At 34.2% G+C, this 27,903-nt stretch overlaps 1 protein-coding gene across 1 annotated transcript; it reads right to left on the reverse strand.

Annotated features, from left to right (window-relative positions):
• Window positions 1-462: 462 nt before the first annotated feature.
• Window positions 463-27,341, reverse strand: LOC121423453 (major facilitator superfamily domain-containing protein 1-like). Its single transcript, XM_041618795.1, has 13 exons — window positions 26,840-27,341; window positions 26,057-26,157; window positions 25,096-25,205; window positions 22,990-23,045; window positions 20,663-20,806; window positions 20,350-20,435; window positions 17,994-18,149; window positions 17,013-17,146; window positions 15,421-15,535; window positions 14,434-14,571; window positions 13,450-13,589; window positions 7,430-7,544; window positions 463-4,600 (listed from the first exon to the last, which is right to left on the reverse strand). Exons 1-13 carry the CDS (start codon window positions 26,862-26,864, stop codon window positions 4,436-4,438), a joined length of 1,485 nt encoding a protein of 494 aa, XP_041474729.1. The 5' UTR covers window positions 26,865-27,341; the 3' UTR covers window positions 463-4,435.
• Window positions 27,342-27,903: the final 562 nt, after the last annotated feature.

The following is a 27,903-nucleotide window of genomic DNA, read 5'->3' on the forward strand; positions in this document are numbered from 1 at the left end:
TTATAAATGTGACTGTATAATGTCCAAGTTTAGGACTAATATGTTGGTGGATGCAAGATAATGATACATTGTAAATGATGGTGTTGACTGATCGAGGCGTGCTTAAAATTTAATTGCTTTAAATAATGGGACATTAGAGGAGTATTATTTTTTATACAAATCTTTATTGAATGAAAGTTTTCAAAAGGCAGTATATAGCTTTGGTTACTCTCTAATTAGCTTAGATCACTTTATTTCAGCCATAAAGTAATTTCAAACTGATTCACTCATGAGCAGTGGCGTAATGAGCCAAAATAAATTGAGGAGGCCAGATGGAGCCAGAGTTCTTAACAGATGCAAGCGAGCAAAGCAAAAAAAAATTGACCTTCTAAATACAAACATCTATTTTTCAGAGTTTGAAATATCAAAAAAATAGATTTCACTCTTTCCCTTTCTTTTTCTTCTTTATTTTTTGGTCGTGAAACGTTTGGGGGGCAATGGCAGGCCTCAAGCCCCCCATTTGCACGCCAGTGAACATGAGGAATCATAAAGAAATTTTACATACAATCATATTCATTCTACATATCAAAAACAATAAAAATGAATATAATGAAAACTGTCTTTATATGCATGGCAAACTAAATATTTTCCATTTGACAGGAATATATGACTGCTATAGTCTACAGTGACCACCATTTCTCTTTCCTTTGGATGGCCTACATAAAGAAATACAATATTATTGAATAAACTGGAGACTACTAGGCTAGGTACAAACATGAAAAACATCATTAAAATAGTAACAGGACACTTGCATAAACAAACAGTACGATATAAATCTGTCTAAGTCAAATCACTTGGAACCATACAAATCTGTTGGACTAAGGTGATGTTTGACTTTAAGCACCTGTTGATGGTAAGTTAGAAATGATAAAAGCAGGAAAAATAAAGAATACATGTAATGGTGAAGTTTTGACGAATATCTGTAAATTAATAATAGTTAAGAAGTTTTAATGTTTTTATTTTGTGATGTCCTAAACAAGCAGATCCTCTGTTTTTTGTAGGATTTAAATTCCCCCAAATTGTAATTTTGAATAAAAGTGATTCAATCTGTGAGGTGATACATCATCAGACACACCATTCCCTACCCTCTTTAAAACTATTCTCATTCATCACGATCCATTTAAAATAAAATTTATGGAATTATATTACATGATATATGGGGAAGCTGCTCACATATGACATCAAGTTGTAAATTGTAATATTAGTTTTGATACATTTTGTAGTGCACTTTCTCACTTCATATTTCCTTTCTTGTAACCACTAAGAGGCAATTTGCAAATTTGCAGTATATAAAATGATTATCATTATCATAAATTGAAAGATATAAAAAATACATATCTCTCTTATTATTTGGTGGATTTCATCAAACCTTCAACAATAGGTTAATCATTCTGGATTAATTAAGACCAACATATCACTGGGGTGAACATCCCCTTGAATACCTCAGAACTTTAAAATATTCTCTAAAATTTGAAAGACAGCTCAGAAAAAGCTTGTAACGGGACTTATGACATAAGATGCAAACCTCATTTGCTTAGAAAAGTTTTCAACAGGAGTTAGAATGTTTTCAGACATGAATTACCACCATTGCTCAATTTCTCAAAATATATAGATTTTAGCTGCCTTCAAAACTTCTAAATTTTGAGATACAAAGTTTTAACAGCCGAGTGACATCATACTTAATTTGATTCAACTTAGACAATCATTCAACCTTGAGAACATCAACTTATGATACAGATTTGAGTTGGTTTGACTTATCCAAAATCACTAAATTCTATGCCACTATTCAGACCATACTTTTTATTTTTTTTTGTTCCAACAGTCCAGATAAATCATTATTTTTACAAAAGATTCTATAATAGCATTAATTATATACAAAGTACAAATTAAGATAAATAATGTAAACATAAGTTATATTTTAATAGATATGCAGACTACTGTCATAACTAAATGTGACCACGCACACACCAAAACCAACAGTAAGTCAGCTAAAATGAATTTTAGATGTTTATTGAGTTTGAAAGGGCACATCCTGAGCTTAAAATGATATATAACTTTTCAAAATTGATAAATAACCTAACAAGTACTTGATTGCATGTAGTGGAACCAACTCCCCCTTAGAATTAGAATGGCCCAATCTGTACCTGCTTTCAAAATATTAATGAAGACACATCTGTGTAGGGAACCGTTTAAGTAGACCAATGTTTTTGTTTTGTTTTAGTAAGTAGTATAAGCAATAAGAGTAATCACAGCTCAATAGAGTATATCTATATAGTGGCTGAGCTATACAAATAATATTGGAAGCAGAAACTTAGTTAAAGCTTCACAGAATAATGAGAAAACAATGTTTAAAGTTCACTCAAGCATGAGATGTGGATACTGTGCAATCTCAATGAAACTTCCAAGCTGTCTAAAAAAAATAACTTGTCTCAAAGAAACTCTTCTATCTTGCTTTCTATTCAACTTTGCAACTTGAATTTTTTAACAGCATGAAGAAGAATTTACCCTTTCAGATAACCTGATTTTTAAATTTTTGCTTTTTGAAGACCAAACTCCTATTTTGGCCATTTACATAAAACCTTTCCTGGTGACTTATTGTTGGTTTTGGGGTCGTTGGTTGCTAATGGTCTTACGAGAAAAACAGTAATGCAGAAAAGTATGAAAATCAGAGTCATTAGTGCACTGAAATAATATAAAAATATAAATTCTGATATCATATTGATATTTGTACAGGCTAATACTGGGCCCTGTATTAAAAGACTTGTAATAGCATGGTGGTACTTTAATATTCAATGAGATAAACACCACCTTTGATCTCTTGATTATATTGAATTGTGGTTTAGCCTTCTGATCCACTGGTAAGGAAAAATGAATCCATTAGCAAAGAATAGTTGACCAAGTACATGTAATAACATGTACAAGGACTAACATCATAATGCATTATAAGTAGAAATGTAATAAATACTTTCCTAAAGAGTTCATTGACACACCATTTTAGTCACCTGATATAAGCAATTTCAGCTTCCTGCTATGTCAGGCATGCTTACATAATATCATGCTTACATAATATCAAATTTGCCTATCCTATTTTAGGAAACCTGCCCTGAGTTAACTCCAAACTGGTCTATTACGATCAATCTTTACAATCAACTTTCTGTTCGCTATAACAATTTATTGAATTGCTGATCGAATTGTCTTGAAATCGATTTCATCTCACTTAAAATTGATTTTAGTTGTTTAACCCTGGTGTTTACATGCTAAGAATATCATATACTGTATAAAAAAATAAAGATATACAATGTACTTGTAGCAAATTGTGTAGCTTAATACCCACTACTTCAAGAGTGAAATGTATGATACTGATATACTACATGTATAAGCATACTGTCCAATGGCCAAAAATGTCTTCCAATGCAACATAAAGAACTCCTTTTGACCAACCCTGCTCCCACAGACGGATAAGGCAAGATTTTAAAACTTATAATAACTGTATGAAAAAGGAAATATACATATATATCATTTCAGAATAATTAATAATGGAAAGAACATGACATTTAATACTAATATTGCTTCTCTGCATTCCATGTCTAAACTATTGAAAATATAATACTTTTCAATATCAAATTTATGAAGTGTATTACAACTTGTTCTATGTAAATGTAATGATAAGCTTTACTTGTCTATAATATAAATAATTATCAAATCATAATCCTCTTAATTTTTTTTATACTGCCTTCAAGTTTGTAGCCTAATTGACAACACTGATATAAATGTCAGCCTGGGTATTAGTGGTTGATTAGTCTATATGGTGATGCACATATTTGCTTCAATTCCTCATTTCACTTAAAATTGAAGTTTTGGTAATTTTTTTATTTATTGATATTACATTTTTGTTTTTACAACCCAGTAAATAGTTAGAAACATCTACATTAAGCGCCTTACAAATTTAATTATTGTTAGATTTATCATTATTAATATCATTATAATAATTATCATCATCATCATCATTATTATTATTAACATTATTACATGTATTATTATTATTATTATTATATTATTATTATCATTATTACATTATCATTACTATTATCATATATAAGTGGTTGAATAATATACAAGAAAATACATGGTAAAACTAATGCACGGATCTACATTAAAATAAGTTCAGTAAAGAGATAAACAAATTGCAATTACTTCAATCAAAATTGGGTGACATAATCAACAAATTATTTTAATTGATGCATCAATTTTGCAAAGAGAACAATGGGCTAGACAGCCTTGATCAAAGCAGTCAGAGTTTCATCAACATTTCAAGTTCTGATAACAATTCCTTGATTACTGAGATTACTGTGGTAAATATTTCATGATAAGCTCCCAAAGAGACCCCTGCACAGCATCATATGTTCCTGTTAATGGTTCCTCGACATGGGCGCAGGAGAGGATCAGGCTCATAAGAATCTTCGTAGTCTGTGTATTGTGAGTTCCTATCATCAACTTCCTCTTGAAGTCTTTGGCAGGCGTTGGCAAGACGCTGTTTCTTGCTCTGATTCAGAACACGCCCCTAGAGGATAAAGATAAAAAAGATATAAAACTTCATGCGGAACTTCTCACTGCCTGATTATTTGTACGTTAACCAGGGATTGCACGATAAACATTTTTTATCTTGGGGAATAGGCACCATAGATTATCAACTTATCAAATTTTCATATTTTGTTTGAGCAAAATATGCATCCTGTTTATGATTACAATAAAGTACTTACAATTCAGCTTGTGCTATGTGTTTGCATTCGTGAGATATATATCCTCTCCATGAATTCCCACAAGCAGTTCTTCACTTTTTCAGGTTGGTAGGACTATATCAAATATTTCATCAATTTGCATTCGCAATAATTGTTTAAGTTGGGTATGCATTATTTTCATGATTACAACATGATTACAAAACTTTGAATGTACCGTTTCACAAAAAAAATATTCAGCTCACACTTCGCAGTCGCATCATGTGTAGTGATATCCATATCCTCTTCATTTTAAACATTGGGTCAGTATAATTTTTTTTAAATTCAGTTCGCGTTTCACTCTTGCATTAATTGTTTAATGAGATACACAGTTTATTCTGCATTTGAAAACATGCCTGAAATGTCCAGTTTTCTGATGAGAATATTAAACAAGTGGAATGCTTCTGGCCATCTCACCTGCATCACGCGATTCAACATAGCAGCAGTGCTGGGTTTGAAAACTACTATAACTCACACAAGATGTTCAGTGATACTTGGTTACTCTTATTTCCACGTTTTATGAATTAGACCAATACACTTACAGAGATAGGATGGTAATTCAACAAATACCCCCAATGCGGCCAAAGTTCATTGATCTCACATAACCTTTGACCTTGATCATGTGACCTGAAACATGCACAGGATATTCAGTTATACTTGATTACTCTTAGGTCCAAGTTTCAAGTCAGATCAATAAACTTGCAAAGTTATGATAGTAATTCAACAGATACCCCCATTATGGCCAAAGTTCATTGACCTTTGACCCTGATCATGTGACCTAAAATGCGCACAGGATGTTCAGTGCTACTTGATTACTCTTATCTCCAAGTTTTATGAACTAGACCAACATACTTTCAAAGTTATGATGGTAAGAACAACAAATACCCCCATTCGGCCAAATTTCATTGACCCTAAATGACCTTTGACCTTGATCATGTGACCTGAAACCTGCACAGGATGTTCAGTGATACTTGATTACTATTATGTCGAAGTTTCATGAATCAGATCCAAAAACTTTTTAAGTTTTGACTGTAATTCAACAGATACCCCCAAATCGGCCAAAGTTCATTGACCCTAAATGACCTTTGACCTTGGTCATGTGACGTGAAACTCATGCAGGATGTTTGGTGATACTTGATTAACCTTATGTCCAAGTTTAATGAACTAGGTCCATATATTTTCTAAGTTGTGATGACATTTCAAAAACTTAACCTCAGGTTAAGATTTGTATTCACGCCGCCGCTGTCGCCGTCGCCGTCGGAAAAGCGGCACTTATAGTCTCACTCTGCTATGCAGGTGAGACAAAAAACAAGAATGTTGCTTAGGCGAGCACATAATATGCCCGTCTGTAACAGGGAAAATGGAGCTATTGGTCAAGGAAGAAAAGTGGAAGATGGTGGTTTCACCTTTGACCTTCTGACCTCAAAATCAATAAAATTGCTAGGATCTATGCTAGTATCATTCACACCAATCTACATGAGCCTACATGTAGGTTAAGTTCAACTGAAGTTATCACGTTTACAAGGACTGCAGAAGGGTACAATAAAAATATGTCACTGTGACCTTGACCTTTGACCTAAAAAACAATAGAATTGCTTGGATCTATGCTAGTATCATACACACCAAATTATATGAGCCTAGGTTAAGTTAAAATGAAGTTTTCACGTTTACGAGTGCAGAAGGGTAAGGTGAAAATACATCACTGTGACCTTGACCTTTGGACCTCAAAATTGAAAGCCTTCCTTAAATCAATGCTAGTATCATACACACCAAATTATATGAGCCTAGATTAAGTTCAACTGAAGTTATCCCGTTTACAATGACTGCAAAAGGGTACAATAAAAATAGGTCACTGTGACCTTGACCTTTTGACCTAGAAAATAATAGGCCTCCTGGGATCCATGCTGGTATTGTACATACCAATTTATATAAGCCTAGGTTAAGTTAAACTGAAGTTATCTCATTTACAAGGACTGCAGAAGGGTACAATGAAAATAGGTCAATGTGACTTTGACCTTTGACCTTTTGACCTCAAAATCAATAGGCTTCCTTGGATCCATGTTACAATTATACATACCAAATTATATGAGCCTAGGATAAGTTAAACTGAAGTTATCGCGATTACAAGGAAAAGTTAATGGACGGACAGACGGATGGACACCAAGCATGATACCAAAATACGTCAAGACGGGCGTATAATAAAAATGCTCATGCTTCAAGCTCTCATAATTTTAGAAAGATACCAATTCTTTTCCTAATTACACAAAGTGAATAGAATGTCCTGTGGATTAACTTGTCTACAAGAAGGAAAGCCTGGCCGTGGCACAGTTAGAGTCTTAGATCAATTATGAAGTCAGGACTCCGGACACTTAAGTGCTAAAAAATGTGCTCATTAAAGACATCATTTTGTACCCGTTTTTACAAAACATCTTCAGTCATCATGAACCACCATTACAAATTAATAGAATCATACAGGTATTACTTGACATATGGGTCAGCTGCTGGCATGTGACATTCAATTCTTTGAAATTCATCAGTCTCTATAAATTGTTAGATGGTCTACTTTTATCAAACGATCTATATCATCAGGGTGAGTTTTAAAGGGACAAACTTACCCATCTTGAGTCTACTATATTTAGAAGTATAGTAGTGACCACACATGCACCAATATTAGCAAAAAGGTAGATCATTGTTAGGGTCCATTTATGCAAAGTCTCTTTAGTTGTTTGTCTGAAATAAATAAACAAAATTATAAAATATAATATTATTGCTTTGTCTACTTTCCATTTAGTCTCATCCCACATGGTCTAATCCTCTCATTTCATCTAATAAACATTTGGTCTGTAACAGGCCTATTTACCAGTTTGTGTACTAGTCATTAAGATATACCTATTTCATCTAATAAACATTTGGTCTGTAACAGGCCTATTTACCAGTTTGTGTACTAGTCATTAGGATATACCTATTTCATCTAATAAACATTTGGTCTGTAACAGGCCTATTTACCAGTTTGTGTACTAGTCATTAGGATATACCTATTTCATCTAATAAACATTTGGTCTGTTACAGGCCTATTTACCAGTTTGTGTACTAGTAATTAAGATATACCTATTTCATCTAATAAACATTTGGTCTGTTACAGGCCTATTTACCAGTTTGTGTACTAGTAATTAAGATATACCCATTTCATCTAATAAACATTTGGTCTGTAACAGGCCTATTTACCAGTTTGTGTACTAGTAATTAAGATATACCTATTTCATCTAATAAACATTTGGTCTGTAACAGGCCTATTTACCAGTTTGTGTACTAGTCATTAGGATATACCTATTTCATCTAATAAACATTTGGTCTGTTACAGGCCTATTTACCAGTTTGTGTACTAGTCATTAGGATATACCTATTTCATCTAATAAACATTTGGTCTGTTACAGGCCTATTTACCAGTTTGTGTACTAGTAATTAAGATATACCTATTTCATCTAATAAACATTTGGTCTGTTACAGGCCTATTTACCAGTTTGTGTACTAGTCATTAGGATATACCTATTTCATCTAATAAACATTTGGTCTGTTACAGGCCTATTTAACAGTTTGTGTACTAGTCATTAGGATATACCTATTTCATCTAATAAACATTTGGTCTGTAACAGGCCTATTTACCAGTTTGTGTACTAGTCATTAAGATATACCTATTTCATCTAATAAACATTTGGTCTGTAACAGGCCTATTTACCAGTTTGTGTACTAGTCATTAAGATATACCTATTTCATCTAATAAACATTTGGTCTGTAACAGGCCTATTTACCAGTTTGTGTACTAGTCATTAAGATATACCTATTTCATCTAATAAACATTTGGTCTGTAGCAGGCCTATTTACCAGTTTGTGTACTAGTCATTAAGATATACCTATTTCATCTAATAAACATTTGGTCTGTAACAGGCCTATTTACCAGTTTGTGTACTAGTCATTATGATATACCTATTTCATCTAATAAACATTTGGTCTGTTACAGGCCTATTTACCAGTTTGTGTACTAGTCATTAGGATATACCCATTTCATCTAATAAACATTTGGTCTGTAACAGGCCTATTTACCAGTTTGTGTACTAGTCATTAAGATATACCTATTTCATCTAATAAACATTTGGTCTGTAACAGGCCTATTTACCAGTTTGTGTACTAGTCATTATGATATACCTATTTCATCTAATAAACATTTGGTCTGTAACAGGCCTATTTACCAGTTTGTGTACTAGTCATTAAGATATACCTATTTCATCTAATAAACATTTGGTCTGTTACAGGCCTATTTACCAGTTTGTGTACTAGTCATTATGATATACCTATTTCATCTAATAAACATTTGGTCTGTTACAGGCCTATTTACCAGTTTGTGTACTAGTCATTAAGATATACCTATTTCATCTAATAAATATTTGGTCTGTAACAGGCCTATTTACCAGTTTGTGTACTAGTCATTAAGATATACCCATTTCATCTAATAAACATTTGGTCTGTTACAGGCCTATTTAACAGTTTGTGTACTAGTCATTAGGATATACCTATTTCATCTAATAAACATTTGGTCTGTTACAGGCCTATTTACCAGTTTGTGTACTAGTCATTAGGATATACCTATTTCATCTAATAAACATTTGGTCTGTTACAGGCCTATTTACCAGTTTGTGTACTAGTCATTATGATATACCTATTTCATCTAATAAACATTTGGTCTGTTACAGGCCTATTTACCAGTTTGTGTACTAGTCATTAGGATATACCTATTTCATCTAATAAACATTTGGTCTGTTACAGGCCTATTTACCAGTTTGTGTACTAGTAATTAAGATATACCTATTTCATCTAATAAACATTTGGTCTGTAACAGGCCTATTTACCAGTTTGTGTACTAGTCATTATGATATACCTATTTCATCTAATAAACATTTGGTCTGTAACAGGCCTATTTACCAGTTTGTGTACTAGTCATTATGATATACCTATTTCATCTAATAAACATTTGGTCTGTAACAGGCCTATTTACCAGTTTGTGTACTAGTCATTAAGATATACCTATTTCATCTAATAAACATTTGGTCTGTTACAGGCCTATTTACCAGTTTGTGTACTAGTCATTATGATATACCTATTTCATCTAATAAACATTTGGTCTGTAACAGGCCTATTTACCAGTTTGTGTACTAGTCATTAAGATATACCTATTTCATCTAATAAACATTTGGTCTGTTACAGGCCTATTTACCAGTTTGTGTACAAGTCATTATGATATACCTATTTCATCTAATAAACATTTGGTCTGTAACAGGCCTATTTACCAGTTTGTGTACTAGTCATTAAGATATACCTATTTCATCTAATAAACATTTGGTCTGTAACAGGCCTATTTACCAGTTTGTGTACTAGTCATTATGATATACCTATTTCATCTAATAAACATTTGGTCTGTAACAGGCCTATTTACCAGTTTGTGTACTAGTCATTAAGATATACCTATTTCATCTAATAAACATTTGGTCTGTTACAGGCCTATTTACCAGTTTGTGTACTAGTCATTGAGATATACCTATTTCATCTAATAAACATTTGGTCTGTAACAGGCCTATTTACCAGTTTGTGTACTAGTCATTAAGATATACCTATTTCATCTAATAAACATTTGGTCTGTAACAGGCCTATTTACCAGTTTGTGTACTAGTAATTAAGATATACCTATTTCATCTAATAAACATTTAGTCTGTTACAGGCCTATTTACCAGTTTGTGTACTAGTCATTAAGATATACCTATTTCATCTAATAAACATTTGGTCTGTTACAGGCCTATTTACCAGTTTGTGTACTAGTCATTATGATATACCTATTTCATCTAATAAACATTTGGTCTGTTACAGGCCTATTTACCAGTTTGTGTACTAGTCATTAAGATATACCTATTTCATCTAATAAACATTTGGTCTGTAACAGGCCTATTTACCAGTTTGTGTACTAGTCATTAAGATATACCTATTTCATCTAATAAACATTTGGTCTGTTACAGGCCTATTTACCAGTTTGTGTACTAGTCATTATGATATACCTATTTCATCTAATAAACATTTGGTCTGTTACAGGCCTATTTACCAGTTTGTGTACTAGTAATTAAGATATACCTATTTCATCTAATAAACATTTGGTCTGTAACAGGCCTATTTACCAGTTTGTGTACTTGTCATTAAGATATACCTATTTCATCTAATAAACATTTGGTCTGTAACAGGCCTATTTACCAGTTTGTGTACTAGTCATTAGGATATACCTATTTCATCTAATAAACATTTGGTCTGTAACAGGCCTATTTACCAGTTTGTGTACTAGTCATTAAGATATACCTATTTCATCTAATAAACATTTGGTCTGTTACAGGCCTATTTACCAGTTTGTGTACTAGTAATTAAGATATACCTATTTCATCTAATAAACATTTGGTCTGTTACAGGCCTATTTACCAGTTTGTGTACTAGTAATTAAGATATACCTATTTCATCTAATAAACATTTAGTCTGTTACAGGCCTATTTACCAGTTTGTGTACTAGTCATTAAGATATACCCATTTCATCTAATAAACATTTGGTCTGTAGCAGGCCTATTTACCAGTTTGTGTACTAGTAATTAAGATATACCTACTTCATCTAATAAACATTTGGTCTGTAACAGGCCTATTTACCAGTTTGTGTACTAGTCATTAGGATATACCTATTTCATCTAATAAACATTTGGTCTGTAACAGGCCTATTTACCAGTTTGTGTACTAGTAATTAAGATATACCTATTTCATCTAATAAACATTTGGTCTGTTACAGGCCTATTTACCAGTTTGTGTACTAGTCATTAAGATATACCTATTTCATCTAATAAACATTTGGTCTGTAACAGGCCTATTTACCAGTTTGTGTACTAGTCATTAAGATATACCTATTTCATCTAATAAACATTTGGTCTGTAACAGGCCTATTTACCAGTTTGTGTACTAGTCATTAAGATATACCTATTTCATCTAATCAGCGGCGTACCTAGGATTTTCCAAGAGGGGGGCAAATATTTTTGAGGATAATTCATCCGCGAAAAGATTTGACAAGCAAAAAAAAATTAAAGCAGGTGTCTTCAACCACAAATAAAGGATTTCGTGCCGGAAAAAAATTTACAAGCCCCCCCAAAAAAGGTTGTCAACCACAAATAAGGATTTCGTACAGGAAAAAAATTGACAAGCAGAAAAAAAAGTTCTTTAAGTTCATTTTTACATTAAAAATTATTAATTTTGCTTCTCAAAAGGGGGGGGGGGGCACGTCCCCTGCATGATTCGTGACTCGTCAGGGGAGGGCAGGGGTACGTCCCCTGCATGAGTCGTAACTCGTCAGGGGGGGGGGCTGCCTGTCCCCCCCTAGGTACCCTAGTGCATCTAATATCCACTTGGTCTAACACGAATAAATCTATTTGGTTTGATGAACTGTTTTTGAACAAATCGTTCATTTGACAAAGTAAAAGACAATGAATAGATAGATAGATAGATAGAAAATGGGTGTTAGGCGAAAGGATGTTATGTAGGTATTAAACCAAGATTAATTGTTCACAAAAAACACCATTCATATAATGATAAAATACTATGTTCTATCATGCTAAATGACATTTGACCTTGATAGTGTAACCTATTTGTACAAGATGATCAGTGATATTTGATTATCCCTTAGTCCACATTTCATAAACTATCCATAAATTGTCAAAGTAATGATGGGAATTCAACAAAAGTTCATTGATCTCAAATGACCTTTGACCTTGGTCATGTGACTTGAAACTCGCAAGAGATATTTAGTAATACTTTATTACCCTTATGTTTAAGTTTCATGAACTAGACCCACAAACTTTCAAAGTTATGACATTTTAAAAACTTATCCTTAGGTAGAGATTTTGATGTTGATTCCTGCAACATGGTCTAAGTTTATTGACTTTAAATAACATTTGACCTTGGTCATGTGACCTGAAACTCCAGCAGGATCTTCAGTAATACTTGATTACACTTATGTCCAAGTTTCATGTCTCATGTATAAAAGCACATGAAAATACATTCTTGTTTTATTTCAAACATAAGCATCTTCGCAAATTGATTCAATCTTTGTTCTGGAGAGGTAAATTCAATCAAAGGAATACCTAGGTATGGAATCCCCTAACAAGGAATCATTTAACGAAAGCCCAGATGTTTTATCCAACATTCACTGATTTTCTCAGTCAAACAAAATGAAGGAAAGTTGTTAGATGACAAAATTATGTTAAAAAACTCTTCTCGAAGTCAGATTCGCAAAACCTTTTCAACTCTTTGTATATACATACAAAAACAAGAAATCCTTTTATTACAACCCAATATTACTGTGAATTATTGAATGCTACAAAAGCAAACTTTACAAAATTGCAGCTTTTTAAAAGCAAAACACATTTCTTCATTTCAAACTAATGTATATACATAAATCAAGGAAATCAGATTTTTAAATCTGTCTTGAATAACATCAATGACATCTCTTTTTTTACTACTCTTTTGTGCTGAAAGTAAATCTTTTTAAGATTTTTTTTTTCAAACTTACGAATTTGTATCACCAAGGATTGCACCAATAACAACATTAGATATACCGATACCAATCATTTGGATTGAGGTTGCGATACCCATCGCCGTGCCAACCGTTGACTGAGAAACCACCAATGGTATGGAAGGCCAAAGACTAGCCTGAAATAAAGTTCAGAAGTTACATAATCATAATCAAAATGTTGATTTATAAAAAGACACTAATTCAACGATTGTGACTAAATAAGACAAACTCATTCTTTTGCAAGACTTTGTACTGGTTATCTTTGGGTAAGAGACATTGCATTTCCTTTCACACTTACTCTCAAAATTTAGATTAAAACTTTCTTTGTGTAAAAATAAAAATATGGAATAGGCTTGATATAACAATAATTTCATTATAGATAGTAGATTTTGTGCCTTAATTGTAACGATTCACACCTCTAGATTATAAATCATATCTCACTAGCATAGTGTAGTGTAGAGGAGAGTCACCACCTTTGCACGTTAAGAACCCACTGCACTATTTCATATAAGAGTAGGGGGAAACCCCGGTGTCGAGGTCCACTGCATTCCCCCAATCACTTATATCGGGAGGAGAGACCTGCGGGTCATAGTGATTCAGTTCGCTTTTCACCTCCCAGGCACAGGTGACGCCAAAACAAATAATAAATAATAATAGTACGGCAGTGTCAAATATAAGACATCATCATATCACCCTCATCTCTCTCTCTCTGAAAAATATTCAAGATTTAAATATTGTCTATAAAAGAATATAGAAGAAATATATAATTGGCAGGTGTCAGACTTATAAACATAACCATTCATTTATGCAAACAGAACAAAAACACAGCAGCAAAAAGTACATGAACATAATGTATACAAAATTAAAACCTGACATTAAATATTTCTAATTTAGTCAAGACATTTTAAAAATATTTTAAACATGTTTTAAAGATATGGAGTCATTACTTGAAAACTGAAAATGAAATGGAATGAATCTTACCGCAGCAAATGAGTATGTGATCCCTAACCATAATGTAGAAACAAGAGGAAAGACTGAAGTAAAGGCTAGGAGACCAAAGACAGGTAGTGTTCCTATAGCACAGGTGAGAGCTAAGATACCTCGCATACCAAACTGATCCTAAAGATAAAACAATCATTATTTTTTATTGGTGAAAGGTGGTCAGTTTTACCTGATTGCAATTAAGTGATCTAAGAAAGCATGAATGCTTGTAAGCAAGCAACCAAAAGACCAACATCTTAAGGTCCTCTTCGAGGGACCTGGTAATGAGGATTAATGCCTTACCAAAGGGCACTATCACACCGCTTATCAAGAGCCTTGAATCATATATCCGGGGGGATTCAAACTGGATAACATTGTAGGCGATGTATCCACTATTACATGGCTCAGCATGAGAATGACAATACAATGAATAAATGTAAATTATTCCTAACTTTGGTCCAACTTCCACCCTAATGCAATTGCAAAGTATCAACAAAAACCGGTGTGTTGGCTCAGTTGGCAGAGCGTCCGTCTTACAACCGGGATGTTGGGGTTCAAATCCCTGCCGCGTCAGACCAAGGACGTTAAAAAATGGGAGTTGCTGCTTTATTTATTTTTATTTTTAGAAAAGATTATGGAAAACATATATACATCTTCTAATTCAGACAAATTCCTGTCCCAAGAGATTCAGCTTAGTGAAAATTACTTGAGAGCATGCTTGAGAGAGAGTAGCAATAATTCAATATGATCATCATACAAAACTAAATATTTATCATTAAATAACTACACCTTGAATGGACGTGGTGATGATTTTTTTTAACCCCATTGCTCATATCGCACAAGTGCTTCTAAGACACAATAGGACCAAAGGCTTCAGGTCCTATCCAAGGGACCTGCATGGTAAAAGGATGATAAAGCCTTTTAATAGCAAAGGGCACTGCCATACTGACTTGGTACCAAAATGTCTGATAGTTTAGGATCACTTACTATAAGTACACCAAGAAATGGTGAGAGAAGAAGGGATGCATCATAGACAGCACCAGCAAGATAGGCGGGTACAGTTGAATCAGTAGAGTAACCATATTTCTGCTGGATAAAATCACTACAAAGAAGATAGAAAGGATTATCAGAGCTGCTGAATCTTCTGCAACCAAAAAAAAGGAATCATAATGGAAAAAGGGAAGCTCCAACGAAAATAAAGAATTTCTCAAAAGTATCCTTAAAACCAGGGGGGCGTTTCATCAAAGGACTTGTTGGACGTTTTATCCGACAGTTACCATAGGAACAGTGCTTCTCTGCCAATCAAAATCATGGAAAGATGTCAGATCTGACAACTTATCGGATGAATATATTGATGAAACGCTCCTCAGATCTGCCAACCTCTTGGAATGAGACTGTACTCAGTGATCCTCAAAACTGTATTTTGAAATATTGACCCACAAATGACCTTTGACCTTTGGTCAAGTTACCTGAAATCGAATTCATCCACTTACTTAAACTGGTGAAGGTCTTATGAAATAGAGACATTTAGAGACAATTTTTCTCAATGGGATATGATTTTCTTTAAAAAAAAAGTATTTTTAATACCAATGAAAACATGCCATAATATGGTTGCAAGAACGGTTATAATTATGATAAAAATGTAATGGTTGACAGGTCTGGATCATAATTTGGGCCTGTAGCCTAGTATCAATTATAAATGAAATAGAGATATTTAAAATCAGGCAATCCCATGCTAGTTTGTTACAAAAGACCTTCATGAAACAAGAACACCTGCCATTTTTCATTAAATAGGCTATCAAGTGCAAGTTAAAACCAACAGGGTTTTGGGCATCTGATCATAATTAATGTTTCTGTAAAATTGTATCTACTAAATATTTATACATAGCATCTACATCATAACAGATTCAGGATGTAGACATTCATACAATGAACTGGATAGTAACAGACACTTTTTGGAGGATTACCAAAATTTAAAAGAGGCTTTAAATTTTCCTTTCCCAGGCCTGACAGTATGAGATGCAGTCTAAAGAATGAACCTGATCTCTCTTACATTTATTTCTGTGTTTTTCAGAGTCTTACTTTATAATCTACTCCACATGAAGGTTCAAGACAGAGTCTCTTTGAGCCTTATCTCACTGGGGAATCAAATTGACCCCCCCCCCCTCTACATATTTTGTCACTACGCCACCACACGAAAGTTTTTGGCCACGTTGCTAGCTGACATTTTACTTTCAAGTATTGCACATTTTTTAGACCAAATTTGCGACCCCAACACAATTCCAAAATTACGCAACATTTTGTTACCGCATGTCAGACCCAAATTGCTTAAAAACGTGATTCCGTGTACAAAGTCAACGCAATTTTTTTTTTTTCAACCAAAAATCTTAAATGTATGATTATTTTTACTTTTGTTAGTTTAAATGGATTTATTTTATGCTACTTCACTATTTAGGTGATTGCACAATCAGCGGCCAAGATTTGAGGTGGTCAAATTGACTCCCCCCAGTATATATTGGTCTTAAAGAGCCCAGTTAATATATAGTTACTGTATATGTAATCAATAAAATAACAATTACCTTGCATCAGCTACAAAAGGGAAAACACCATTGTAGAAGAACATAATAGAAAGAACCAAGAGCCAGTAAGGTAGAGTAAATTCTAAAATATCCCTTAGTCTCACTTTCTTTGAGTTCTCTTTCACTTCATCTTCCTGTCATAACACAAATGAAAAAAAAATGCCTTCAGATGAATTGAAACACACTTAATTAATTTTGTCATCATTGTTTACTTTTATCAAGTGGCGTACATCTAGAAAATGTGATGGGGGGGCAAAACTTCGGAGGAAAAAAAAAGAAGGGTCATCAACATTTTTGGAAGCCAGTATCCCTTCAAAAATAATAGGAAAACTAAATCAAAAGTCAAAGGTCACCACCATTTCAGGATATTTTGCTGAAAGTGAAAGTTTCTGGTGGAGCACTCTGCCTTCTGTCAGGTACAGAGCTTTTATCACAGCAATAATTCTATTTCAAATGCTTTGTCAAAATACATTATGTTAAGCAATCAGAAAACGTCTGACACATATCATAGCCACTTTCCTATCATTGACATCCCATACATTAAGAATTAAGATTTGATTAGGAGTGATGATCAATTGGCAAAATCATTTTTTCTGGGTTGCTGGGGTGGGGTCAATCAGCTTTCCTAATTCCTACCTTTGTGTCAGGTTTTCTAAGCAAGAAAAATTTACAGAAACAAGATATATCTCATTTAAACATTGCTAATCATTTAAAGAACTCTTGAAATTAATGGAATATGGAAGCTACATTCAATCAAGTAAATGTAGTTGTTATTGGGTTATTGTTGACCAATTTCAACAAGCAATATATCAGTTTAAATTTTAAGATGTAGTTGTTCAAGCTTAAAAATCACTTAATTCACTGAAATGTTGGTTTTGGGAGGTGACATGTTATATTCTGCAGGATTCATTGGACGACCAGCTGATAGTGGTTAACCTAAACTGATATTATTATTCAGGTAAATCAACATGGTCTAATTACCAGTCCAAGTTGTTTAACTCCTGAGGTATCCATGATGCTTGTTACTATGGCAGCAATGAAACCAGTCAGGCAAAGTACAGCCCCACCCCAAAGGGTCCACATCAATCCCATGGTATCTTCAAACTCCTTGGTAAAGAAGAAATTCAGCACACTTCCCTAGATGGAAGTATTTCAAAACAAAAATTCATTTCATTACATCTTTTTTTTAACATATTTATTTTTGAAATACATATAGGATTACCAACTCTTTAAAAATATAATAATCTTTTTCCACATAAAGCGCATAGAGACATGATGTTATTGCTGTGATATGCGCTATATAGGCGATGTATATTATTATTGATATTATTATTAGTATTATCATCATCAATCATTATTATCATCATTATTATAATTATTATTATTCCTAATATGATCATATTAACCCTATCTAGGCTGGGGTATTTTGGGAGTTCATATGGCCGGGGGGGGCCTCCCAGGCCCCCCCCCAAGATCTCGGCCGTCGACCGCGCAGAAAATTGGCACGCGAGTTGCCTGTGACATAATCTACAAGATCATATAGTAATTTATTTCATGCGCATTGCTATTACGTGATTATGCTAATTTATGCGTAATTAGTATGCGAAATCATACTTTTTCCTCTAACTCCCTAAATAAAGCTCCAAATGTACTAATTCTTGGTATAGAAACTCTTTGTGCTGTTCTTAGCAAGTGTACATGAAAAAAATTGCGATATCAAATCATTTTCTTATGTATTATATTGTTTTTTGCAATTTCTTATGTATTTCTTTGTTTTTTTACCTTTTGTTTTTCATTGTTTTTTTCAATGAAATTTGTTGGGGACTCTTCTGTGATCATAAAAAGTATAAAATAATTACATTTAGACCAGCAAAACTAAAAATAATCATGCATTTATGAATTTTGGTTGAAAACACAATTTGCATCGACTTTGTACACGAAATCACGTTTTTGAGCAATTTTTAGTCTGACATGCACTTACATGTTGCATAATTTTGGAACCACGTACCCGGGTGACGCAAAATTGATCTCAAAAGTTGCGCAAGACTTGAAAGTAAAAAGTCAGCGAGCGGCGCGGTCAAAAAATTTCGCGCGGCGAAAATATCGCACAATTTGTTGAGGGGGGGGCCTCCGAGGCCCCCCCCGGCCTAGATAGGGTTTAATAAAGACCACACATCTAAGAGCATACATTTGGCTTGTCAAATCTCTATTCTTTCATAAAGTTGTTCATGAATTTATGAACTCCTTCATGATCCATCCCCCCCCTCTGTAAAATATATATATATATACATATTAAACATAACAAGTGGAATGCCTCTGGCCGTCTCACCTGCATCACGCGGTTCAATATAGCAGCAGTGCTGACTATAAATACTACTCTAACTCGCACAAGATGTTCAGTGATACATGGTTACTCTTATGTCCAAGTTTAATGAACTAGACCACTTTTTATGAACTAGACCAATAAACTTACAGAGATATGATGGTGGTTATTCAACGAAAAACCCCAACATGGCCAAAGTTCATTGACCTTACATGACCTTTGACCTTGATCATGTGACCTGAAACTCGCACAGGATGTTCAGTGATACTTGATTACTCTTATGTACAAGTTTCATGAATCAGATCCATAAACATTCAAAGTTATGATGGTAATTCAACAGATACACCCAATTCGGCCAAAGTTCATTGACCTTTGACCTTGGTCATGTGACCTGAAATGAGCACAGGATGTTCAGTGATACTTGATTACTCTAATGTCCAAGTTCAATGAACTAGACCAATAAACTTTCAAAGTTATGATGGTAATTCAACAGATACCCCCGATTCGGCCAAAGTTCATTGACCCTAAATGACCTTTGACCTTAATCATGAGACCTGAAACTTGCACAAAATGTTCAGTGATGCTTGATTACTATTATGTCCAAGTTTCATTAATCAGATCCATAAACTTTCAAAGTTATGATGGGAATTCAACAGATATCCCCAATTCGGCCAAAGTTCATTGACCCTAAATGACCTTTGACCTTGGTCATGTGACGTGAAACTCATGCAGGATGTTCAGTGATACTTGATTAACCTTATGTCCAAGTTTCATGAACTAGGTCCATATACTTTCTAAGTTATGACATCATTTCAAAAACTTAACCTCAGGTTAAGATTTGATGTTGACGCCGCCGCCGCCGCCGCTGTCGCCGCCGCCGTCGGAAAAGCGGCGCCTATAGTCTCACTTTGCTTCGCAGGTGAGACAAAAACTGCATCTATAGTTAACATTTGCATAATCACAGTAGCAAAAATAAAGCCACATAAAGCAACAGAAAAAGAAATATTGTCTCACCAGTCTTGAGAATGTCAGTGTTATTCCAAATGCAAAAGCCAACTCCTTGTTCTTGAACCAGAAAGCAGTAATTCTATTCTGAACAACTGTGGAGAAGATAAGAAGATCTTATTTACTGATATCAAATGTCTAATAATATTTGAACAGGGGCCTGTGGATGTTTGAGAGAAGTCCCAGTGCAACTAATACAGTACAAGAGGGATTGCTTCATTTTGAATTTTGCAATATACTGAGGAAATCACTGTCTGACTGTCAGTCAGTCATACGCAAATATTTCAGTAGCTTATAACAAATGGTTTGCCAGGACACTCACTTGTAAGGGATCCATTGCCTGAACCGAATAGGAGACGACCAAAGAGCATTACAGGAAACATGGCTGATGATCCTTTAAAGCTAGCACCAAGGGCAAAGATACAAGACCCAGTCAAACATAGACCAGAGAATAGGAATAGACCAACTGATGATAGAGAGGGGAGGAGGAAAGAAATAAAAGTGATAAGAAATGGGGGAGAGGGGTAGGAAAAAAGGACAACAGATGATAGAAAGTGAGGAAAAAAAGCAGAAAAAGGAGAGGTAGGGGAAAAGTGGGAGGTAAGGAAGAATAAAATAATGATAACTAACGTGAGAGGGAAGGAGAGAGGATAGGGAGGGGAGGATTGGAAATCAAGAGATAATAAAGTGATAACATGAGAAAAAAGAGAGGAGGAAGAAAGAATGAAAGATGTAGATGGGAGAAAAATCATGATAACATCATGAAAGTGAGAAAAAGAGGGGGGGGGGGTTAAAAAGTGAAAGTGTGTGGTTAGAAAGAATGAGAAGAGGATGGTGAGGATATGAAGGAGAGAAGATAAAGTATGATGGATCCAGATGAGGGAAGAATAGTGACAGGATGAAGGGAGGGTAGGAGGGTGAGAAAAAAAGAAAAAGTAAATATATATCATATGACAAATTATTAAAAATAAACTCTGGTACTGGTAACATCAGAAAATAAAATAAAATGTTCACAGAATGAATCAAAACTTTCACAGAATTATAAAACCTATAGATGAATATCTGTCGAACAATTTTCCAGGTAAATTTAAAATCACAGAGTATAAACTAGAGATGCTCGGCAGGTCACGCCGCCGAGCACATATATCCCCCGAACCAACCACGTCATCCGTCATTGCAATATATAGAGTTCACACAGAAATTTGACAAATACATGTAAATACAATTATCATGGCGACAATGACTCTAGCATGCAGGTCCCCCAAGCCCATCTACCATCCAAGTGTGGTTGAAAAGTGACTTACGGTTGTGGAGTTATGTGTCATAAGGTTTGTGAAAGACGGACAGACGTTTGGATCCCTCAGTCTTGTTACCATGGCAATAATGTCTTCGCCCACACCAAAATCAATAGGCGGCTTTGCTTTACCATAATGGATCTTCATGCCACATTAAAAGATGATCAGAGAAGAAATGCAGCTGGTAGAGCGTTCACAAGGACATCTCTGCTATATTTCCACAAAAAACTCTTGTTACCATGACAAAGATGTCTCTGCGCCCACATGAAAATCAATAAGCCTCTTTGCTATACCATACTCAACCTTCATGCCAAATTTGAAGATGATCGGAGAAGAAATGCAGCTGATAGAGCGCTCACAAGGAAATCTCTGCGGCGGACGCCGCGACCAGGTCAAATCCATAGTATCCTCTGAACTCTGTTCAGGGGATACAATTAGCAAATGAAGATCAGAAAAAAAATTATTGATAAATACTTGACCATTCATAGTTTGATGCCACATGTTGTTTTCTGTACACTTTAGCTTTACTAGGTAAAGTATGAGGTAATGAAGTGAATAGAATTTCAAGCAGGCTTGGATTGAAATTTTCTTGTTATAATCAAGCATTCTGGAGTATTACACGTTTGCTTCAAATCATTTCCTATACTCAAGCCACCACTAGAGATTGCAGGGATCGAATCAAGAATTCAAAGGGGCAAGGCCCTTTTATAATAAGGTACATATAGGAAGATGGTGTAAGGGGCATCCAAGGTTATTGAAAATGGGCATCAATAGTAAAATGGACTTTTCTATGAGATACACTACACCAAGGCCTTAGCCCAATAGGACACTTCAGTTTGGCATCTAGTCTACAAATATTTGATAGGCATTGGAGGCCATGGCATTGGATGGCCTTGGGCTAATACTAGCCCTAAGCTTGAGTAAGGTATCTTGTCAAAAGTCACAACGGCATCATTCACTTGGGAATCTCACAAGTAGTCTTTCATTACCAATGTTTACATTTCACCATGAACCAAGCCATGCAGAAAGCAGGAAAGTTACTATGAACAGTACCTTTAGGGCAGGGTTCTTACTAAGACCTGGCACAGACTTTGACAAGGTACCTACATGTAATCCATTAGTGTTTAAAAGATAGATAAATCTAAAATATATAGAAACTATACTAATACACTTTACAAGCAGTTCCTGAAAACTGGAGTAGAACTACGGTCAAGTAATCATAAATTGACAAAGCATAGTTGAGATGTTAGACAATAAATATTTTTTTACCCCCCCCCCAAAAAAAAAAAAATGGATCAGGAATGAAAAATACTTGAATCTGTAATGAGAGCTCTTTTGAAAAAAAATGTCTCACCAGGATTTCCAACTTTATCAATGAGGAATCCAGCTCCAATAACAACCACAGCATTACTGTAATAACATAGAAATGAAAACATGAAAGGTATCATTGAATATAACTTGCTGATAAAAAAGAAAGAAAGGAAGAAAGAACGAACGAACGAAAGAAAGAAAGAAATAAAGAAAGAAAGCATTTTGACATGAGATTTAATGCCCTCAATAATTCAATTAAATTCTCTATAGTAAAGCCCTCTGTGTAAAGTATTTTTGTACTTTACTCAGTCCTGAAAACTAATTGGCTAAGCCCCTGTTATATTTCAGGGATGGTATTCTGAGATCAATTTTATCTGAGATAAAATATCTTTTAAAAAATACCTTTGAAATGTCTCAGAATCTAAGAATACCTCTGTAAGACACACATATTTTTTTAAGCAATTATCCGATGAGAAACGTTTTATAGCACTCTCATCTCATTCAACCAATGAAAATCCATTCCGCCAGGAGGTGTGGCAAAATAGCGAGACTGCATCAATTTATTGAATTCAGATGCACTTACACTTTACACTAGCGCGACTTTACAGACATTTCTTTTTTTTTCAAATTACAATACTCTCATCATTTTTATTAATGTCAATATTACATAATTACAAGCATCATTTCAAAGACAATATTAGTCAAGAAAAGTCTTATGAAATAATTGTTCATTCTACAAGACCAATGTCAAGGTATTGCTTACAATGATTACACCAGTTTTCTTTCTCAATATTTCAAAATCTGGAGCTTATTCACCTAGAAACATGTATCGCTAAAATGAACAGAGACAAAATAGCCCCCAAACTGTTTTATGATTATTTATTTCATTCAAAGTAACATGGGTGTAAGCAGATCATCCGTGTTGCAATTGTAAGATACGCGATGTATATGTCTACGCAGGCACTTCTCTGTTGCTTATCATCTTTAGATGCAAGATAAAATTTATTACAGATAGAAATTCATATTATATCTCTGATAAAATGTGATCTCAGAATACCAATTTCATTTCAAAACGATAAAATATTTTAAAGAAAAAAATCACCCCAGAATAATGCTCAGAACTTTTACAAAGCAAAGTCCACAGATACTTTGCTTCTTCAAATCCCTGTCTGTAAAACAAAGACTGCACTACATGTTGGAGACCAAGCATTTTCTAGTGCAGCCCTAAAATTGTGGAATAATTGGCTATATCAAATGAGGATTTTCTCATAAGTAGAAACATTTAAAATCAGACTAAAACCTCTATATCTAGAAAGTTTTTTTCCTTTTATTTTTTATTTGATTTCCCAAGCATTTCAGGGTCTCTTACAGCACATAGGTAGATATAATTTTGTGCTATATATATATATATATATATATACAAAAAGAAGATGTACATTATGTAGATGGTGTCCTTCATACTCAAAATAACGAAAGAGTGCATTATCTCATTTTCACCAAACAATTCACAAATTGATGTAGGAAAACTGCTGCCAGGTTACAACTTGCTCTGTTATCAAAGGTCAAGTTCACCTCAGAAAAATGTTGATTTGAATCAATAGAGAAAAGCATAAAAGATTCATCAATATCGGATACGTATTGTGACATTTTAGATTTTTGTTTCTTATTTTTCACAAAATAGTTAAATGCACAATTTATTCACATGCAAATAAGAGAATTGCTGATGTACTTCAGTCACTATTTCTCTGTTTTTTATTGCTTGAATATTTCAATTTTGACAGATTTGACAAAAAGGATCAACTTGACTAAACTATAAAATATTTAACAATGGTAATTCCACATGTTCAGGAGAAATTAGAATATTCCATATTTCATATAATAAAATACAAAAGAAATAGTGAGTGAGTGATGTCATCAATTCCCTCATGAGTATACTGACCAGGATATGTATATAACTATTTTGTGAAATTAAGTGAAACTTAAAAATGTCATAACTATCATATTTTACATCCGATTTCAACGAAATTTTCAGTGCTACACTTGGATTTTTCTCTTTTTTATCTTAATCAACTTTTTGTTGGGGTGGACGTGTCCTTTAAAAGGATGCTTTCTTCTGATAATTGGGAATTATTTCTTTAATTGAACTTACGTCCAAGCATAAATTGCATAGAGAAGGTTATATTGTACATAGGACATTCCTAATCCTTCTTCACAGTCAGATGCATTCCAGTGTACCGATGCATTCTCGCATGTAAGGTTCTGTGAAATAAAAAAAAATACAATCTCACAACCACCATCAAACAAATAGGCCTACTCTTCTTATGTAATGTAGGTCCCACTGGTAGACAAGGGTAATTAAGAAAGATGAAAAAATGGAACACAACCTCAATTGGTAAAGAAATAAAAGAAATGTCATTTTCTCAGAAAATTGAAAATGAAAAAGGTTTTCACTGTACCTCTTGTACATCACTAGACAAAACACTTCACATCCAATCATGAAAAGAAAACAAAAATAAGTCATCAGGGTCCATTTAGAAAAAAAGTTAAATTCATGCATTTTATTTTACATAACATATGGTACAGCTGCTTGTTTATGACATCACAAATCTTAAAATTCTAATAACTTTCTAATCTATAACCAATTTTCCTCAAACCTTCAGCAATTTTTTAAATTATTTTTATCTGCTATTTGTTACAACAAACTTTTCTTCAGGGTAATCACCCCCTTTCAGACAATGTTCAGCAGCTGTTATGAGGTTAAATTCAAGAAAAAAAATACATATATTTATACATATGTAGGCCTACATATAGTACAAACTTCAGATTCAGACTTGAGTGTATTGATAGAAACAATTACCTTGCATTGTTTGTACTGAAATTCATTTTTTTGGGGGGGGCTCTCCCCCATCTCATTTGTCTTCTCTATATCTTTTTTTCAATTCTTTAAACATCGCTGATCTCCGATCTTAGCAGAGAAAAACGCAAGAGAGAGAGCCAGGGTGCCAACATATAGGTATGCCATTCAAGTCATCATGAAAAGCAATATTAACCAAATCAATAGTAAGATTGAAGATTAGTTTTGACCTCTCAGAGCCTCTCTTCATGCTTACCCCTTGAAAGACCCCCTGTAACACACTGGGCATGTCAAAACAGAAGTATGTTCCAAATGTCAACATGCAGTTGAAGAACAGGACCACAAACCTGTAATAAGCTGGAGGCCAGAGGAAAGACAAAAAAAGAAACAATATTGTATTGATTATTAATTGATGGGGGAAAATCAATAATAAAATTAAAAAAACCTAGGCTTATCAAATATTGGATCTGAAGAAACAATAATCAGATCAAATTTTGGTCTATTCAGATTTGACATGAAAATAGTGTAAATGCCAGTTCTGGTAATAATTTCAAATGCACACATAAAGAATCAAATTTTAGAAAAATAATCGTTTCTAGTTAGTAGTATAAATAAAAGATGAGCGCCAAAAGGATTCTGGTCTCTGGAAAAAAATATGTAGGCCAATCTGAGCAAAATAAAGCATGTGTTGTGTTGAAGTTGGTGACCTTCACTACGTCTAATTTTTGAATCAATATACCCGGTATATCAAAATATGAATCATAACAAAATGGCCGATCAAGACTGGAGTAGGCCCTAGATTAGAAGAGAACTTTTCGTTTTTTGAGGTTCCAGTCTGTGCCTCGATGTCAGGATTCTAACAGGATTCGATAGACCTTCATCCATATAATCGTGGTAAGTGCATAATTTCTGTTTTCACAATCTATCTTGTTAGATATTTTGACCATAATTTTGACCCTTGTCCCGTTAGTATGGCCTGGGTAAATACACAAACACAGTGAGCTCCTGGGTATTAATAGTCAAAGACAATTTAACTTACATTTTGATGCGTGTAGAAGCACCATTTTTTGCGTCTCACTCTGACTTTTGTCACGACAAAGTCAAGGAAGTTGGATTCAATTCAGATGTGTCAAAAAAAAATCTGTCACAGCCACGGGCACGGCTAATCTGGGACTGGGTCGAATTCTCAATCTCACTCTCAGCATCCACCACCGGGAGCATCCATTTATGCTATTTCTTGTCTTTTTAGTTTGAACTGAAGACCAAAGCAGGCTACTGTCTTACTGGCAGAAATTAGCAAGTTCGAGTTGTCCTACATGTAGGCCTAATAATAGTAATAGAGAGTCTTGCCTCTTGGCTCAATCGAATAACAACAACGCTATACCGGACACAAGCGACAAGTCACAACATAAATTATAAACGTAGTTAGGCCCTACACTACAGCTTTGTGTCGCATGCAAAGTCAACTCTCAGCATACATGTGATCAGAAGAAAGTCATGTGAGCAGTCACCTGAGGTCATGCCAGTGGGGCCAGTGCATAGAGATATATCTCTATGGGCCAGTGCCCCTTTAGGCCCGTATTCTGAAGTCGGATCTACCTCCAACAAAAGCTTGATTTGAATAAAAAGAGAAAAATTCAACCAGCATAACACTGAAAATTTCATCAAAATCCGATGTAAAATAAGAAGTTATGGCATTTTAAAGTTTCGCTTCGTTTCACAAAACAGGTTATAACTATATGCACATCTCGTTCAGTATGCAAATGAGGAACTGATGACATCATTTACTCAATATTTCTTTTGTATTTTTTATTAGATGAAATATGAAATATTATTTTCTCGTCATTGTCATGTGAAATGAAGTTTAATTCCTCCCTGAACACGTGGAATTCAAGGAGGTCCTAATCGTCAAATTCGTAAAAATTGAAATCTTGTATAATGTTCAAACAATAAAAAACAAAAGAAATAGTGAGTGAGTGGCATCATCGACTCTCTCATCTGGATGTAACTGACTCGTTCATATAACTATTTTGTTAAAAATAAGCGAAGCTTTGAAATGTCATAACTTTCTTATTTTACATCCGATTTTGATGAAATTTTCAG

The sequence above is a fragment of the Lytechinus variegatus genome, chromosome 11, assembly GCF_018143015.1.
Source record: "Lytechinus variegatus isolate NC3 chromosome 11, Lvar_3.0, whole genome shotgun sequence".
Classification (NCBI taxonomy): Eukaryota; Metazoa; Echinodermata; class Echinoidea; order Temnopleuroida; family Toxopneustidae; genus Lytechinus; species Lytechinus variegatus.

What these genes read in the sequence shown, in the direction of transcription:
- LOC121423453 (XM_041618795.1), bottom strand. Translation starts at nt 26,864, where the DNA reads ATGGTGCTTCTACACGCATCAAAAT. An exon ending in GAGTTAAACAACTTGGACTG is followed by an intron (nt 17,147 to 17,993) that starts GTAATTAGACCA and finishes GTGTTATGACAG; the next exon opens with GAAGATGAAGTGAAAGAGAA. An exon ending in ATATAGTAGACTCAAGATGG is followed by an intron (nt 4,601 to 7,429) that starts GTAAGTTTGTCC and finishes TTTATCCTCTAG; the next exon opens with GGGCGTGTTCTGAATCAGAG.